This window comes from Sorex fumeus, unplaced genomic scaffold, assembly GCF_029834395.1.
Source record: "Sorex fumeus unplaced genomic scaffold, SorFum_2.1 ptg000218l, whole genome shotgun sequence".
Lineage (NCBI taxonomy): Eukaryota > Metazoa > Chordata > Mammalia > Eulipotyphla > Soricidae > Sorex > Sorex fumeus.
In genome coordinates, this window is record NW_026606275.1 from 2614715 (window position 1) to 2628903 (window position 14189).

General features: G+C 58.1%; 1 protein-coding gene across 1 annotated transcript in view; it reads left to right on the forward strand.

Moving 5' to 3' along the window:
* Positions 1-3033: 3033 nt before the first annotated feature.
* The window catches only part of LOC130017770 (myosin light chain kinase 3-like), a gene marked incomplete at its 3' end in the record, with an annotated part of 54261 nt that continues 43105 nt past the window's right edge, over positions 3034-14189 (forward strand). The window contains exon 1 of the mRNA XM_056108533.1: positions 3034-3174. Within this exon, the coding sequence (XP_055964508.1) occupies positions 3034-3174 (141 nt within the window). The remainder of the gene's footprint in view (positions 3175-14189) is intronic.

Here is a 14189-nt window from a genome sequence, read left to right on the forward strand (position 1 = left end):
TCGTCGGTCACCGGCCGCCGCGGCCCCGCCCACCCGGGTGTCAGCGCCTCGCGCGGCCCGTCGGGAAATGTAGTCCGGGGGGGGTGACGCGTCGCACGGCCTGTCGGGAGTTGTAGTCCGGCCGGCTCCCCCAAGTGCTCTCAGAGGCTTAAACTATCCTGAAGATATTTTCCTTACAAGAACTTGGGGCTGAAAATGCCATTTACTGCGTTGCTAGCTGCTGTGAGTCTCAGAAAGAAAGAAAGAATGGAAAGAAAGAAAGAAAGAAAGAAAGAAAGAAAGAAAGAGAGAGAAAGAAAGAAAAGAATGGAAAGAAAGAGAGAGAGAGAAAGAAAGAAAGAAAGAAAGAAAGAAAGAAAGAAAGAAAGAAAGAAAGAAAGAAAGAGCTGGGAGCAATTGCACAGCAGGTATTGCCTTGCAAGCACCGGACCTGGGTTCGATTCCCAGCATCCCATAGGGTCCCCTGAGCACCACCAGCAGTAATTCCTGAGTGCAGAGCCAGGAGGAACCCCTGTGCATCGCCAGGTGTGACCCAAATACACAAACCAAAACAAACAAACAAAAAAAGAAAACAAAGACTTTGAACATACAGGATAAAACCTCACAACTTACCAGGTAATCACTAAATTTATTTTCTAACCAATAAGTACATTGAATAGGGAATGATGACATCTTGGAAAGCCTGACGTTTGCAATCACCTGCCACTGATCACCTCCGCAGGGGTCTGTTCCCCTCTGGAAGTGTGCTCTGTCCAGCCGTACCTTCCTGGAACGAGTGTCCCGACATCTGTTTGGTCAGAAGAGCCTGGCTGGAAGAACATCCCCGGCGTAATTCCCTTCCTCTCATAGGGTCTCCTGACAGCTGGCAGGAGCAATCCCTGAGCAGGAGCAAGGAGTAAGCCCTGGGAACAGCTGGATGTGGCCCTCAAATTAAAAAAGAAAAAAGGAACCGGGATGAAGAAGAAATGTACATATGGAACGGAGGCGGAAGGGCAGCAAGAACCCTATCACGGTGGGGGCAAAATTCTAGTTTCTGAAAAAAAACGTTAATTTCTCAGCTCTGTTCACTGGAAGGATGAGTTCCGTGATGCCGCAGGTGCTGGCGTTCCCACCTCCTGGGTCTGGGTCTGGAAACGCTGTTCTCGGGAGGAAGCCTCCTTTGACCAACGGCAGGTTCTGGAAAGAGGCAACAGAAGTACCAGTGAGCCTGAAGCATCTCGAGGCAGGAAGGCAGGTCTGAACACAGCACAGATTCGCCACCAAGCACGCTGGGGGGTGGGGGGCCACTGACCAGAACCGAACAATTTGGACATGAAAAAGATTGCAATTAGGAAAAAAAATCAGTTATTTGTAAGTCCACTAATTCCTACTTTTTAAGCGAGGGAGAGAGGAAAAGAGATGGAAAGTTCTTCTTTTTTTCTTTTTTGCTTCTTGGATCACACCCGGTGATGCTCAGGGGTTCCTCCTGGCTTTGCACTCAGGAATCACTCCTGGAGGTGCTCGGGGGACCCTATGAGGTCCTGGGAATCGAACCCAGATCAGCCGTGGACAAGGCAAACACCCTCCCCACTGTGCTATCGCTCCAGCCCCTGGAAAGCTCTTTTTTTTTTTTTTTTGCTTTTTGGGTCACACCTGGCGATGCCCAGATGTTACTCCTGGCTCTGCACTCAGGAATTACTCCTGGCGGTGCTCAGGGGACCATATGGGATGCTGGGAATCGAACCCAGGTTGGCCGGGTGCAAGGCAAACGTCCTACCCGCTGTGCTATCGCTCCAGCCCCTGGAAAGTTATTTTTTTAAAAAAAGAAAAATGAATATGAATTAAATGTAGAGGAAATGGTAGAATCTAAGACTCCATTATTAAATAATTTCTATGCCAATAATTGATTCCTGTCAGCAGGGAGAGTGCAAACATAGAGTCATTGATTGATAAGGAACAGGAAACACACAAATTTCAATGAGCTGCTTATTATCTACAAAAAGAGGAAAAGCATGATTTTCTATGGGAAAAGTTTGCCAGACACTGTTTATTCAGGTCACCACACTGAACCTCAGGGGTCGATGTGCCGTCACCAACCTTCTCTTGTGACATTCTGGGAAAGAGCCAACATCTTGTATATGGTCGCCAGGTCAGACCAAAGGCTTTTCCAGACACGAAGAAACAATCAGGCAATTGGGTTTTGGATGTTTCGTTTGGTAGAGGGTCTTCAGAGTACGGGAATACTAAGGGCATCCAGGTGTTTTTTCCTTTGTCCTAAAGACTGAATATTATAGTTCCTCAATCAATAACCAGGAGACTAGAATGATAAGCCAGCCAAGCGCAGTATATGGTATTTTCTGGAAAAAGCATCTTCATCCTTGGGAGAAAGAAGCTGATATACTTAGGGATAAAGTCTAGAGTTATGGCAGACGTAGAAAATACTGTCATTTGGCGACAACGTGAGCAGAGAAAATGATGTCGGATGGAGATAGTTACAGACGCCTTTAAATGGAGAGAAAACCGAAACGTTAAACCCCAACTGAAAAGCACTTCCAGAGTGCTCCAGCAGGGGCCGCCAGAGCTGACTCTGGGAAATAGCCGCGGATCCAACCCGTTCTCTTGCACCTGTCAAGAATATTTCAAGGGAAGCACCTGGATTTGGACCCTGTGATACGTGATCCCGAATAATGGTGCAAATCCGGAGTTCTGGGCATCGTCTCAAACCTGGGTCAGCTGCGTGCTATGCAAAGGCCCTCTCTGCTATCCTATGCTCTGGCCCCTATGTTCGTGTTTTAAACCTTTTCCCTGCAAACCCAAGGTTTTTTAGTCTACAGAGGGCAGACTGTCGGATTCTCTCTCCCGGCCTTGGGAAGATGCAGCTGCCTGGGGCCCGGGTCCTGTGGGTCCCAAGCGACACACACGTGACCAGAACTTACCTCTGGGTTCTGTCTTTGCAGCCCCGAGGGAGGCGTCAGCGAGAGAGGCGGGCGTCTGCTTATCTGCAAGCCAGAGCCGGAGGGCGTGGGGGGTCCCTTCCTGCGTGTCCCCACCACCATGTTCCCGGGGAGGAGGCTGCAAGGACTCACGCCGCGTTTCCACGGCCCCCGGCTGGAGCAGCGCCCGGAGAAGGCCGAGAGGGCCGGCAGCCTTCTGGAAGGTCCTGGCACCCAGGACTCCAGCGCTGGCGCGAACAAGGTGAGCAGGTGGTTTTACTGTCCTCCCTTGCAGGGCGTTGGTTCTGTCTTTTCTTTTCCTGGGGGTGAGGATCTGTGTGGGTGCCTGGGGTCCATCGGGCTTGGGCTCCCCTTGGCTCTGTGCTCGGGGGTCACTCCTAGAGGGTCCGAGGCGGTTGCTGGGGAATCGAACCTGGGTTAGCCACCACTTGCAGAGCAAGTGCTCTAACTACTGGACCATCTCCCCGGCCCCCTGGTTCCAGTCTCGAGATCTTTGCTTTACCCAAGATAAAGCTCCTGGCATGTTCAGTGGCCCCTGGAAGTGCCCCCAGGCCATTCTGAAGCCTCACAGGGCACTTGGCAGGGCCCGCAGATACTGCCGCTGCCACGCTGCACGTGTTTGCAGGACCATCAGAAGGGTTTCTTTGCTTTGTTTTCTTTATGGATGCACCTGGTGGTGCTCAGGGCTTACTCCCAGGCTCTGTGCTCAGGGATCACTCCTGGCGGTGCTTAGGGCACCCGGCAGAGTCCTGTCCTGCTGGGTGCCAGTCTCAGCGGTGGGAAGTGACATCTCACTGTTGCTCTTTTTTTTTCTTTTTTTTTGCCTTTTGGGTCACACCAGGTGATGCTCGGGGGTTACTCCTGACTCTGCACTCAGGACTTACTCCTGGCGGTGCTAGGGGAACCATATGGGATGCTGGGACTCGAACCCGGGTTGGCGGCGTGCAAGGTTAATGCCCTACCCGCTGTGCTATCGCTCCAGCCCTTTGCTGTTGCTCTTCTTCGTATTTTCCTGATGCTAAGTGCCGAGGAGCACTTTAACGCGAGCCTCCGACCAGAGGGATGCTGGCTGAGCTCTGTTTTCCGACGGGGCCGTGCCAGTGCAAGTCTAGAAGGCCAGTCTGCGTGGCAGGCGAGGACTAGGGGCGCAGCTAACGAATCCGGGTGGCCGGTGGCTCCAAGAGAGGGAGGCTGGGGTCCCCCTGCAGGGTCTGTGCCCCCAGCCTATGCTCTGCAGGAACGCCAGGTCCCTCTGGCCAGCAGGGGCGGTGTTACGTGCGCCTGTGTCCACCCCCGGGGTGGCCCCTCCCGGGGGTGGGCGGGCAGGGGCGGGTGCTGAGCGTTTCTGCAGCGGGGCCAGCCCGAGGTGGCCCGGGTGTCAGATGCCGTTGGCGGACACCTGTCCCGGATCCGTCAGCCGGGCCCTCCTGGCCGCCCGCCCCTGCAGCAGTGCCCGTGCACGGTCCGGTGCAGACCCCCGCGCCCCCTGCCCTGCGCAGCTGGGCACCCCGGGGCGGGATGGAGGCGGCGCTGCGCAGGAAGGACATGTGGCTGATCGGGGGCGTGTGTCTGCTGTCCTCCTCCATTCTCTGGCTCCTGCTCCGCTCGGCGCTGGCCCGGGCCGGCCTCACACAGGTAGCCCCTTGCTCTGCCCTGGGACCAGGGTGCCAGTCTGGGGGAGGGGCTGCCCCCCGCGTCCTGGGGCCTGATGCACCTCTGCGAGGGAGGGGGCTAGTTGCAGGGGCAGGCCTGGGACAGGTGGCAGCAGTGCCCAGCCGGGCTCAAGCACCCCTGGTTTTAGGGCAAGGAGAGCGAGGGAGTCAGCGCCCGGCTGGGCGCTGAGCTGGGCAGGGTGGCCGGCCGGAGCAGAGCGTGCTTTGGGGCTTGCCAGGGGGGCACTGGGCGCAGGGGCACTTGCTCTCGGGGGAGGGGGGGTGGGGGCAGCATTGCCTTCCCCGTGACCGCAGCTATTCTAGGCTGGGACCGCAGCCAGGAAAATGGAATTCTCCAAGAAGAGACAGATTCCAGGCGGCCGGGCGGGAGGGCTTCCTGAGGGAGGGGGTCCCGGGCTGGGGGAAACGCTTCCGGCAGACGGCATCCTTGCGCCCACTTGGCACCTGGTTCACCGATTTGTTGTTGTTTTGGGGTCACACACTGAGGTGCTCGGGGGCTACTCCTGGTTCTGAGTTCAGGGGTGACCCCTGGCGGTGCAGGGCCCGGGGGAGCCTGAATGGGGAGGTGAGGGCTGTGGCTGTGGCTGGGCTGGCCGCGGGCCTCACCCCTGCACTGTCTCTCCAGTCCGGACCCGCTGGTTCTGTTTGTGTTTGGCCATAACTGGAAGTCCTCGGGCCTTACTCCCGGTTCTGCGCTCAGGGGTCACCCCTGGTGGGCCCGGGAGACCATATGCGGTGCCGGGCTTTGAACCCGGGTCAGCTGCACGCAAGGCAAGCGCCCTGCCTGCTACCGTCTCTCCGGCCCACTGTTCGCAGACTTGGTCCTGCTGCCTAACTGTATGTCCCCCAGCAAATCCTTTCTTGGCGGGGAGAAGAGTGGATCACTGGTTCTCCACAGACAAGGCGGATTGTGTGCATGGGCTAGTTCGGTGTGTGTCAAAGGTGTGTTTCAAAAGGTGCCTGTGTTCACACAGCCGACGAGGAGAACTTTTCACAAACGCACGTTAAGAAATTCTTATTTCGGGGCGTGAGAGAATATTGTTTCTCTCTCTCTTTGGGGCTGCACCCATGGCTGCTGGGGGTCCTGCAGGCTGCGAATAAGCCTGTGCTCAGACGGTGGGTGGACTCGAGGCTCAGGTCACTGTGCTCCGGCTCCCCCTGGGACCCGAGGCCATGAGCGGTTTCCTGAGCGTTTGTCCTGTTCTCCAAGCTCTGTCTGTCTGGAGCTGAACTCACACACCAGGCATACCCCCCCTTGGCGTCACTTCCAGGTCTCAGGACAATTCAAGTGAGGTCGCTTTGCTGTGATTGGTGGAAGGGAACTCAGAGCTTCTTTCTCTGAAAGTCCAGGGAGTCTGGTCAAGGCAGAGACGTGGCAGGTCGAGTCCGTGGTGCGGAGAGCGGCCACGAGCGCCCGGCACCAAGGTCGGTCCCTGCACCAGGTCTTCATCTGCTTCCCTTTCCTGTTGCAAAGTGGACACTGGGGTCTGGACTCAGTCCTTCACATCCCACCTCCAAGATTACTTAAGTGTCCCCGGGACTCCACTGTTAATTGTTTTTTTTGTTTTTTGTTTTTTTTTTTTTTGCTTTTTTGGGTCACACCCGGCGATGCACAGGGGTTCCTCCTGGCTCTGCACTCAGGAATTACCCCTGGCGGTGCTCAGGGGACCATATGGGATGCTGGGAATCGAACCCGGGTTGGCCACGTGCAAGGCAAACGCCCTACCCGCTGTGCTATCAACCCAGCCCCTCACTGTTAATTGTTTTTGCATCGCCTCATATACAAAGATGAGCAAAGTCAGTGAGATTTTAGCAACGGTTTCAGGTTTCAGTGATGGTTTCATGGTTTCAGGGTGCTGATACTAGATTTTCGGACGTATAGACAGACACACAGACACACAGACACACACAGACACACAGACAGCCACACAGACACAGACACACACAGACACAGACACAACACAGATACACACAGACACACATACAGACACACACACACACACACACACACCACATGCACACAGCCCTTTACTGGCCTGCAACCTTGAACATCACCCCCAATTCTCAGCAGCCTGGTGGTCCCAGGTCTGGGGTCTGGACACTGGCTCAGGACGCTGCTTCCTGGTCTTTGTCCCCTGCCCCCGGTCCCCTGGCCCCCAGTTGTCCTTTTCTGTCACCTTGCAGTGACAGAGCGCAGAGCAGGGCTGGGTGATAAGAGGCAGTGGCGGCGGGAAGGGGAGGGGCGGGCACTCACAGCGGCCATTCTCCAGGGACGCCCCTCCCTCCACCCTCCCGCGACCGCTGTCCCTGTTGGGGGATACCTGGGGGTCCCCGTGCTTGCGTGCAGCCCTCCCACAAAGCTCCCTGGGATTCGCACTCCGACCCCGGTGTTTGCCTGCTGGCTGTGTGCTGGCATCAGAGGTCAGAGGTCAGAGGTCCGAAACAGCAGGATGGAGCTGTCCCCCTCATGCCGGCCAGGCAGGTGCCTCTGGACCCTGAGCCCGTGGGGAGAGACGCGGGGGCGAGGGGACGGGGTGAAAGAGCGAAGGTGGGAAGCCCAGCAAGGGTGGCCTCCGAGCTGGTCACTGGCGGGCGGACGGTGGACGGGGTCCCCCAGCTGCCATTGGGTGCAGAGACGCCGGCGTGTCCTGCTGCACGTGTGACTGTGGTCCCGAAGCTCAACCTCACTCTTGCCTTTCTCTCTGGGGGCTGGAGGAGCCGTGGCCAGTGGGGCGGTCAGTGGGGCCAGCACGGTGATTACCACCTTGCTCTCTCCGGCCCTCACCCGGGACTTGCTGTTTGGGAGGCGCGTGGTCTGTGGACCCATCGGGTCTTGGGTGCGGCTTTGCACGCACCCGCCGCTGTTGGGGACCCCCCCACCCCCCCAACAAGGGGGCAGACATGGGAACAGGAAGCAAGGGGCTTGCTTGGCCCCGACCCCAGCTCTGGGGCCGTGTCCCCGGCTGTCATCCCTGATGGCAAGTTGAGGATGGTTTGCTGACAGCCAAGCCGCATTTCTCGAACGTCGGGTCGCCCCTCACTGTGTGGACACGCCCTGTCCTCCATGCCGGCCAACCGTCCCAGGCACCTTGGTGGCCTCCCAGCTTAGCTGCGGTCAGGGGCACTGCTGGGACGGGGTCCCTGGGGCCCTCATGGTTCTGCTTCATTTCCCTTCAGCATCCCAGGGAGGGGGCTGGGCCTCACTGCTGTGGAGGGTCTGTCCCCTTCTCTAACGTGGCCTGCAGCGGCAGGTGGTTCAAAGGAAGCAGCCACACGGGTGTGTGTGTGTGTGTGTGTGTGTGTGTGTGTGTGGTGTAAGCTCATTAAGATCTCTCTCTCTCTCTCTCTCTCTCTCTCTCTTTGCTTTTTGGGTCACACCCGGCGATGCTCAGGGGTTCCTCCTGGCTCTGCACTCGGGAATCACTCCTGGCGGTGCTGGGGGACCCTATGGGATGCTGGGAATCGAACCCGGGTCGGCCGCGTGCAAGGCAAACGCCCTCCCTGCTGCGCTATTGCTCCAGCCCCTTTTTGTTGGTTCTTTGGGTCACTCCCAGCTCTGTGTCCGGGGTCACTCCTGACTCTGTGCTCAGGGCTCACTCCCGACTCTGTGCTCAGGGTCACTCCTGGCGAGCTCCATATAGGGCACTGAGATCTGGTCACACGTAGGCGGGCAAACCTCCCCGCAGTCCCGTGGCTCGGGATTGCTCTGTAGGGCAGCGAGCCGCGGCTTCCTCCGGCTCCCCCATGTGCTGCGAGGGTCACTCTGCTGGAGACTGTCCAGCACAGGCGACGGGCACCGAGACCAGTGGTCAGAAGCAAAACTAGCTGGGATCTACTTGGAAAAATCAAACGCGGTAGACAAAATCAAAAGCGAGCCGTCTCCGCAGACTCTGCTGCGGGCACTGTATCGCCTGGACATGATCCGAAACAGCGCCCACAGTGGGTTCCCTTATTCACGCTGACCCTGGGACAGCCGGCCAGGGACCGCAGCTGACCCCTCGGTCCTATCATCCCTGGCGGGCTAGCAGTGCCCTCTAGTGGCGAGAGTCTGCACCCACGCCCTCTAGGAAAGGCCTCTACCTGCCGGGGCCCATCCTGGTCGCAGGGCAGAGCAGCTGGGAAACCGCTGGTTGGCGGAGAAAGGCCGGGGACAGCCCGTGGGACACACGCAGCCAGCTTGAATTCAGTGGCCGTGAGCCGAGGCACTGGGAGGTGGGTCCTGTCTCTGTCGCTGATTTGCTGAGCCGAAGAGCTCGCGGCCACCCCCGGCGGCTGACGCCCCTCCTGTCCTGATTTCAGGGGGAGTTTGGCAGGTCTGTGCACGTGGGTTTGATCTCGCGACAGACACGGTTCCCACGCGAGGTCACGGCTTGACTCCCCTCGCCTCCTCGGAGACTCAGAGTTTGTCACGCAAGGAGCATCCCCAGGCTGGGTGTCTGCTAATAATTGGCTTATTCTGACACACGCCCCTGTCTTCAGCTGCCGACTCGGGGCTTGGCCAGCAATCGAGACGGTGGACAAACAGGAAGCTCAGGTGCTGCCGGCCAGGTCTGCGGACCCTCGCCATAGCCTCAGGCTCGTGCCCGCTCCTGCCGGGACCCTCACAGGCCTCGCTTCCCCCTGGAGGTTTCTCCGGCGGTGGTTCCCACCCCTGCTTTCCTCCCAGACTCCTCCTGACCCGGGGGACGATGGAGAAGTTGACCAGAGTCCAGTTCCCCGAAGACACCCCGGCGGACACTGTCCCTCACGTTCTTCTGGACTCTCGGGCGATGAGGGGGACCCTCCAACAGCCTCAGTTCCCCCTTGAGGCGCCTGGCAGGTTCCAGATGGGAACTTGCCTTGGAAAGCCGGAAGATGATGCAGGTGTGTGACATGGGGTCACGGGGAGCCTCTCTCTTGCCGGGCCAGAGGGGTCTGAGACCTGCTTCAGCGGGGAGATGGTTCTGCTGGGCCCATATTGCCCAAATGTCCCGGGGTCCGGACTGGCCAAGGTTGGAGCAAGCCTGACCCTGAGTTCTCAGAGCTTTGTGGGTCTCAGACTGTAATTCCTGGGGCTTGGTCAAGCTAGGCACGGGGCTGGCACACACCTGGCATGCAACCAACCCTAGTTTTTTGGTTTTATTTTTTTGCTTTTTGGGTCACACCTGGCAATGCACAGGGGTTACTCCTGCCTGGCTCATGCCCTCAGGAATTACTCCTGGCGGTGCTTGGGGGACCCTATGGGATGCTGGGAATCGAACCCGGGTTGGTTGCATGCAAGGAAAACGCCCTCCCTGCTGTATTATCACTCAGACCCCCAAATCCAGTTTGGTCCCTGACACCTCACATTCCCTTGAGCATGGTCAGGGAAGAGGAGGCCCCGAGCCCCTCCCGAGTGGCCCAGGAAATCCCTGAGATTGGGGTCTTGGACGGCACCATGTCCCTCACGTGCGTCTGACCCTGCCTCCACCCGCAGCTCAGTGGTAGTCTCAGGTACCACTAGGAAGCCCCCCGTCCTCAGTGCTGGCTGTGCAGGGCTGGCGGGAGCCCAGGCAGCTCCCGTAGGGGGTTCTGGGTGTCGGCGCAGAGAGGTGACCCCACGTCCGGCTTCTGTTCTCATTTCTTCTCCTCCAATTCCCCCCGACTTCTCCCAAACTCGTCTATGTTCTGGAATCTTCCCGTCCTCCTAGACCCGATGGAATCCGACCTCCCCCACCTGGAACCCGCTGGACCATCCTTTTGGTATCCCACGTGCGGGGGGGGGGGGGGGCGGAGGTGTACTTGTCATGGCTCAGGGCTCTCCCGTGTGCAAAACATGCACGCGGCATTTCCAGTTCTTCGGGACAATTCGAGTTAGGACGCTCTGCCTTGACTGGCAGGAGGGAACACAAAGCTTCTTTCTCTGAAAGTCCAGAGAGTGTGGTCAAGGCAGAGAGACGCGGCAGGTCGAGACTCTGCTGCAGAGAGCGGCCGCGACGGCCCGGCACCAAGGTCCCTGCGCCGGGCCCCCGTCCGTTTCCCTTCCCTGTTGCAAAGTGGACCCTGGGGTCTGGAGTCCGCCCTTCGCGTCCCTCTCTCCCTGCGTGACGGCCCTTTGCCCCATGTCCCTGGTTCCAGTTACATGTTTAAGCCCCTGGTGTCACTGGTGACCTTTCTACGATTCCCATTTCAGGGGGCGTTGGCCGTCCCTGGACAAGTGTCAAACTCGCCCAAAGATGAGAGTGACCGAGAGGCGTGGGGGGGAGCATGCAGAGCCCAGCTGCGCCCAAGTGCTCCCCCAGCCATGTTGTCACCCTCCATGCGATTCTTCGAGGTGGGTGCCGGCCTCCACTGGTTTTTCTCCTACTGCCCCCAAACCCTCGCTCGTCTCTGGGGGTGCCTGGGAGGGGAGAAGCGGATGCTGTCATTGCCTGCTGCTGGTTAGGCTGTAAATGGGCTTTGCACCCCCCCGGAGTCCTGAATGAAGTTGCATCGACTCTTCCTCTCACAGCTCAGTTAGCGCCTCCCGACTCCCTCGTCTGCCCACGCAGGCTGACAACCACCCGTGCTTCCGACGGCTCGTGCTTCTGAAGCAACCCCACAAGCAGAGCCACTGAATTCCTGTCCCCTCCACGGCTTTGCAAAGCCCCTGGCACGTCTTGATTTCTGGAGCTTGTGAATTCACGGGGCGGCTGTGGGAACTCACTCGTCGCGAATGCGTTTCCTTCCGTTCTTTCCACCGTGGCGGCCTCCGTCTCTGCCTCTCCTGCACGAGTCCAAATAAGTGTCTCGTGCATTTATTAGCAAGTTGGCTGTGTCCACCCCCAGGAGACTCAGAGATCTGTTTCTGAGGTCATACACTGGACCTGGCAGTGTGATATAGGATATTGTACACAGTTAAATGGTGGCTGGAGTGATAGCACAGCAGGTAGGGTGTTTGCCTTACGTGCAGCCAGACCAGCCGGGTTCGATTCCTCCGCCTCTCTCGGAGAGCCCGGCAAGCTACCGAGAGTATCTCGCCCGCACGGCAGAGCCTGGCAAGTTCCCCGTGACGTATTCGATATGCCGGACACAGTAACAGCAAGTCTCACGATGGAGACGTTACTGGGCCTGCTCGAGCAAATTGATGAGCAACGGGAGGACAGTGCAGTGCTTATTTCACCCTGTGACCCAGGAACCTGACTCCTAGTGGAGGTGGCCGAAAGGGGTGTCTCTGGGGTCTATGACCCACCGCCCCCGGGCATCTGCAGTGAGTCCCGTGCACGCCCGGAGCAGCCACGACCTGGGCACAGCGGAGATGAGTGGGCAGTGAGGGGTGGTCTGTGGACGCCATGGCGGGCCCTCGGCTTTGAGGAGAGATTCTTCTCCCAGCCCTTTACTGAGGCACTGCAGTTTGTGATGATGTTTACGGTAGTTTCATGGGTCCACTGGCCGGGGAGCACCCCCGCTGCCCTCTCCCTCCACCCGCCCCCCAGTGCTTCTCCTGCTCCCCCCACCCCAGACTGTGTGCTGGATTCTGTGCCAGCCCTGCAGTTCTGCTCCCTTCTGAGGGTCTCGAGACCCCACCCCGAGAGGGTCGTTCGTGTCTGTCCGACGCCCTGTAGCTGCATCCTACAGCTCATCTCCGCTGTAGCCCTTTCTGAGAAATGCAGGGTGTTCCGGGGGACGCACCGAGCACTGCTTCTTGAGCCGCCCAACAGTACGGGGGCATCTGGGTTGTTTCCATGTCTTGGGGGCTGTTCTGAGCACTGCAGTGACTCTGGATGTGCAGATGTCTTGAAAAAGGACAAATTCCTGCCGTCCACTACAGCAGAAGTGCCTTCAGAAGGGCTTCCAGGGCGTCAAGAAGGCGGAAGGACATGGACAAGGACCAGGCGGCCTCACTCGTGGGCCTTTCTTTCTTTCTTTCTTTCTTTCTTTCTTTCTTTCTTTCTTTCTTTCTCTTCAATATAAGGAAACGAAGCAAAGGAATAGGCAGTGTCCGGTGAATGGACGCCCGTGGGCTGACGGAGCCCACGTGGGGCGGGCCAGTGGATAGTGAGGCCTCTGGGCAGTGGTGGGGGGTGTTGGCCCTTCGAGGGGGGCTTAGCGTGGTGATTTTGTGATCCTTCACCATAAACTACTCATGCTGGGGGGCTGGAGCGACAGCACAGCGGGTAGGGAGTTTGCCTTGCACCCAGGCTGACCCGGGTTCGATTCCCAGCATCCCATAGGGTCCCCCGAGCACCGCCAGGAGTGATTCCTGAGTGCAGAGGCAGGAGGAACCCCTGTGCATCGCCGGGCGTGACCCCAAAAGCAAACAAAACAAAACAAAGCAAAAACACCTCATGTAAACCTCATTTTTTTTTAAATGAAGCTTAAAAAAAAAAGAATCAAAACCCCAAATCTGACCCGAGAGCAGATTCTCCGAGGAGGAGAGGCTCGGCGGGCCGGCCGGGAGCAGAAGGTCCTGTCCCTGAGGATAATTACAACAAAGTGACCCGTCGTCGGGTCTATTTGAGGAGCCGCGTGAAACCCAAGCCCGGTGCCGCTGGCCCTCGGCGCGGCCACGAATAGACGCGGACAGGTGGGGCCGGGGAAGGAGGGAGGGTGGGAGTGAGCGGACGGGGCGAGGTCACTCTCAGCCGGCCCCCAGGCTCGGGGGGCCCTTCCCTCCCGTCCCCTCGCTGGGCCCCTCAGCTGGCCAGGCTCCGGCTGTGCCCCCAGAGCGGACGGTCGGCTCTCGCCCAGCCCCTTGTCCAGCTTGCGTAGGTCCACCCGGCCCCCGGGAGGTCAGCCCCCTGCCCCGCCCAGCAGGCCAAGTGAGAAGGGGGAGCAGTGGCCCCCGCAGACCCTTGGAGGGAGTCGGAGTGACGGGCTGGAGAGGACCCGGCCGGCCCACGGCGAGGTCCAGCCTCCTTACTGGACATGTGCTCACCGCATGTGTGTGTGTGAGTGTGTAAGTGGGAGTGTGAATTTGTGAGTGTGAGTGTGTGAGTATGAGTGTGTGAATGTGTATGTGTGTGAATGTGTATTGTGTGAGTGTGAGTGTGTGTGAGTATGTGAGTGTGAGTATGTGTGAGTGTGAGAATAAGTGTGTGAGTGTATGTGTGATGTATGAGCGTGCAAGTGTGTGTGTTTGTGTGCATGTGTGTATCTGTGTGTGCATGCATGTGTGTGTGAGCAAGCGAGTGTGTGTGAGTGTGTAAGTATAAGTATGTGAGTGTGTGTGTGTGAGTATGAGTGTGAGTGTGTGCATGAGTGTGTGATTGTGAGTGTGTGCGTGTGTGTGAGTGTGTGAGTATGAGTGTGTGTGAGTGTGTGCATGCGTGTGTATGTGAGTGTGTGAGTGTGTGCGTGTGTGTGTATGTGAGTGTATGAGTATGTGTGAGTGTGTGCGCATGTGTGTGAGTATGAGTGTGTGAGTGTGTGTGCATGCATGTGTGCGTGTGTGTATGTGAGTTTGTGAGTGTGTGAGTGTGTATGTGTGTGTGTTGGGGATGGGAGGAGAGGATCAAGCCCAGGAAACCATTTTTTCCTTCTCTTCCACATCATAACAGGGCAAACGGGCCCTCGGCAGTGTCCAGTGTCCAGTGTCCGGAGTGGGCAGGGGGAGCCTGTGGTGGTGGCAGAAGAGGCGGATGCC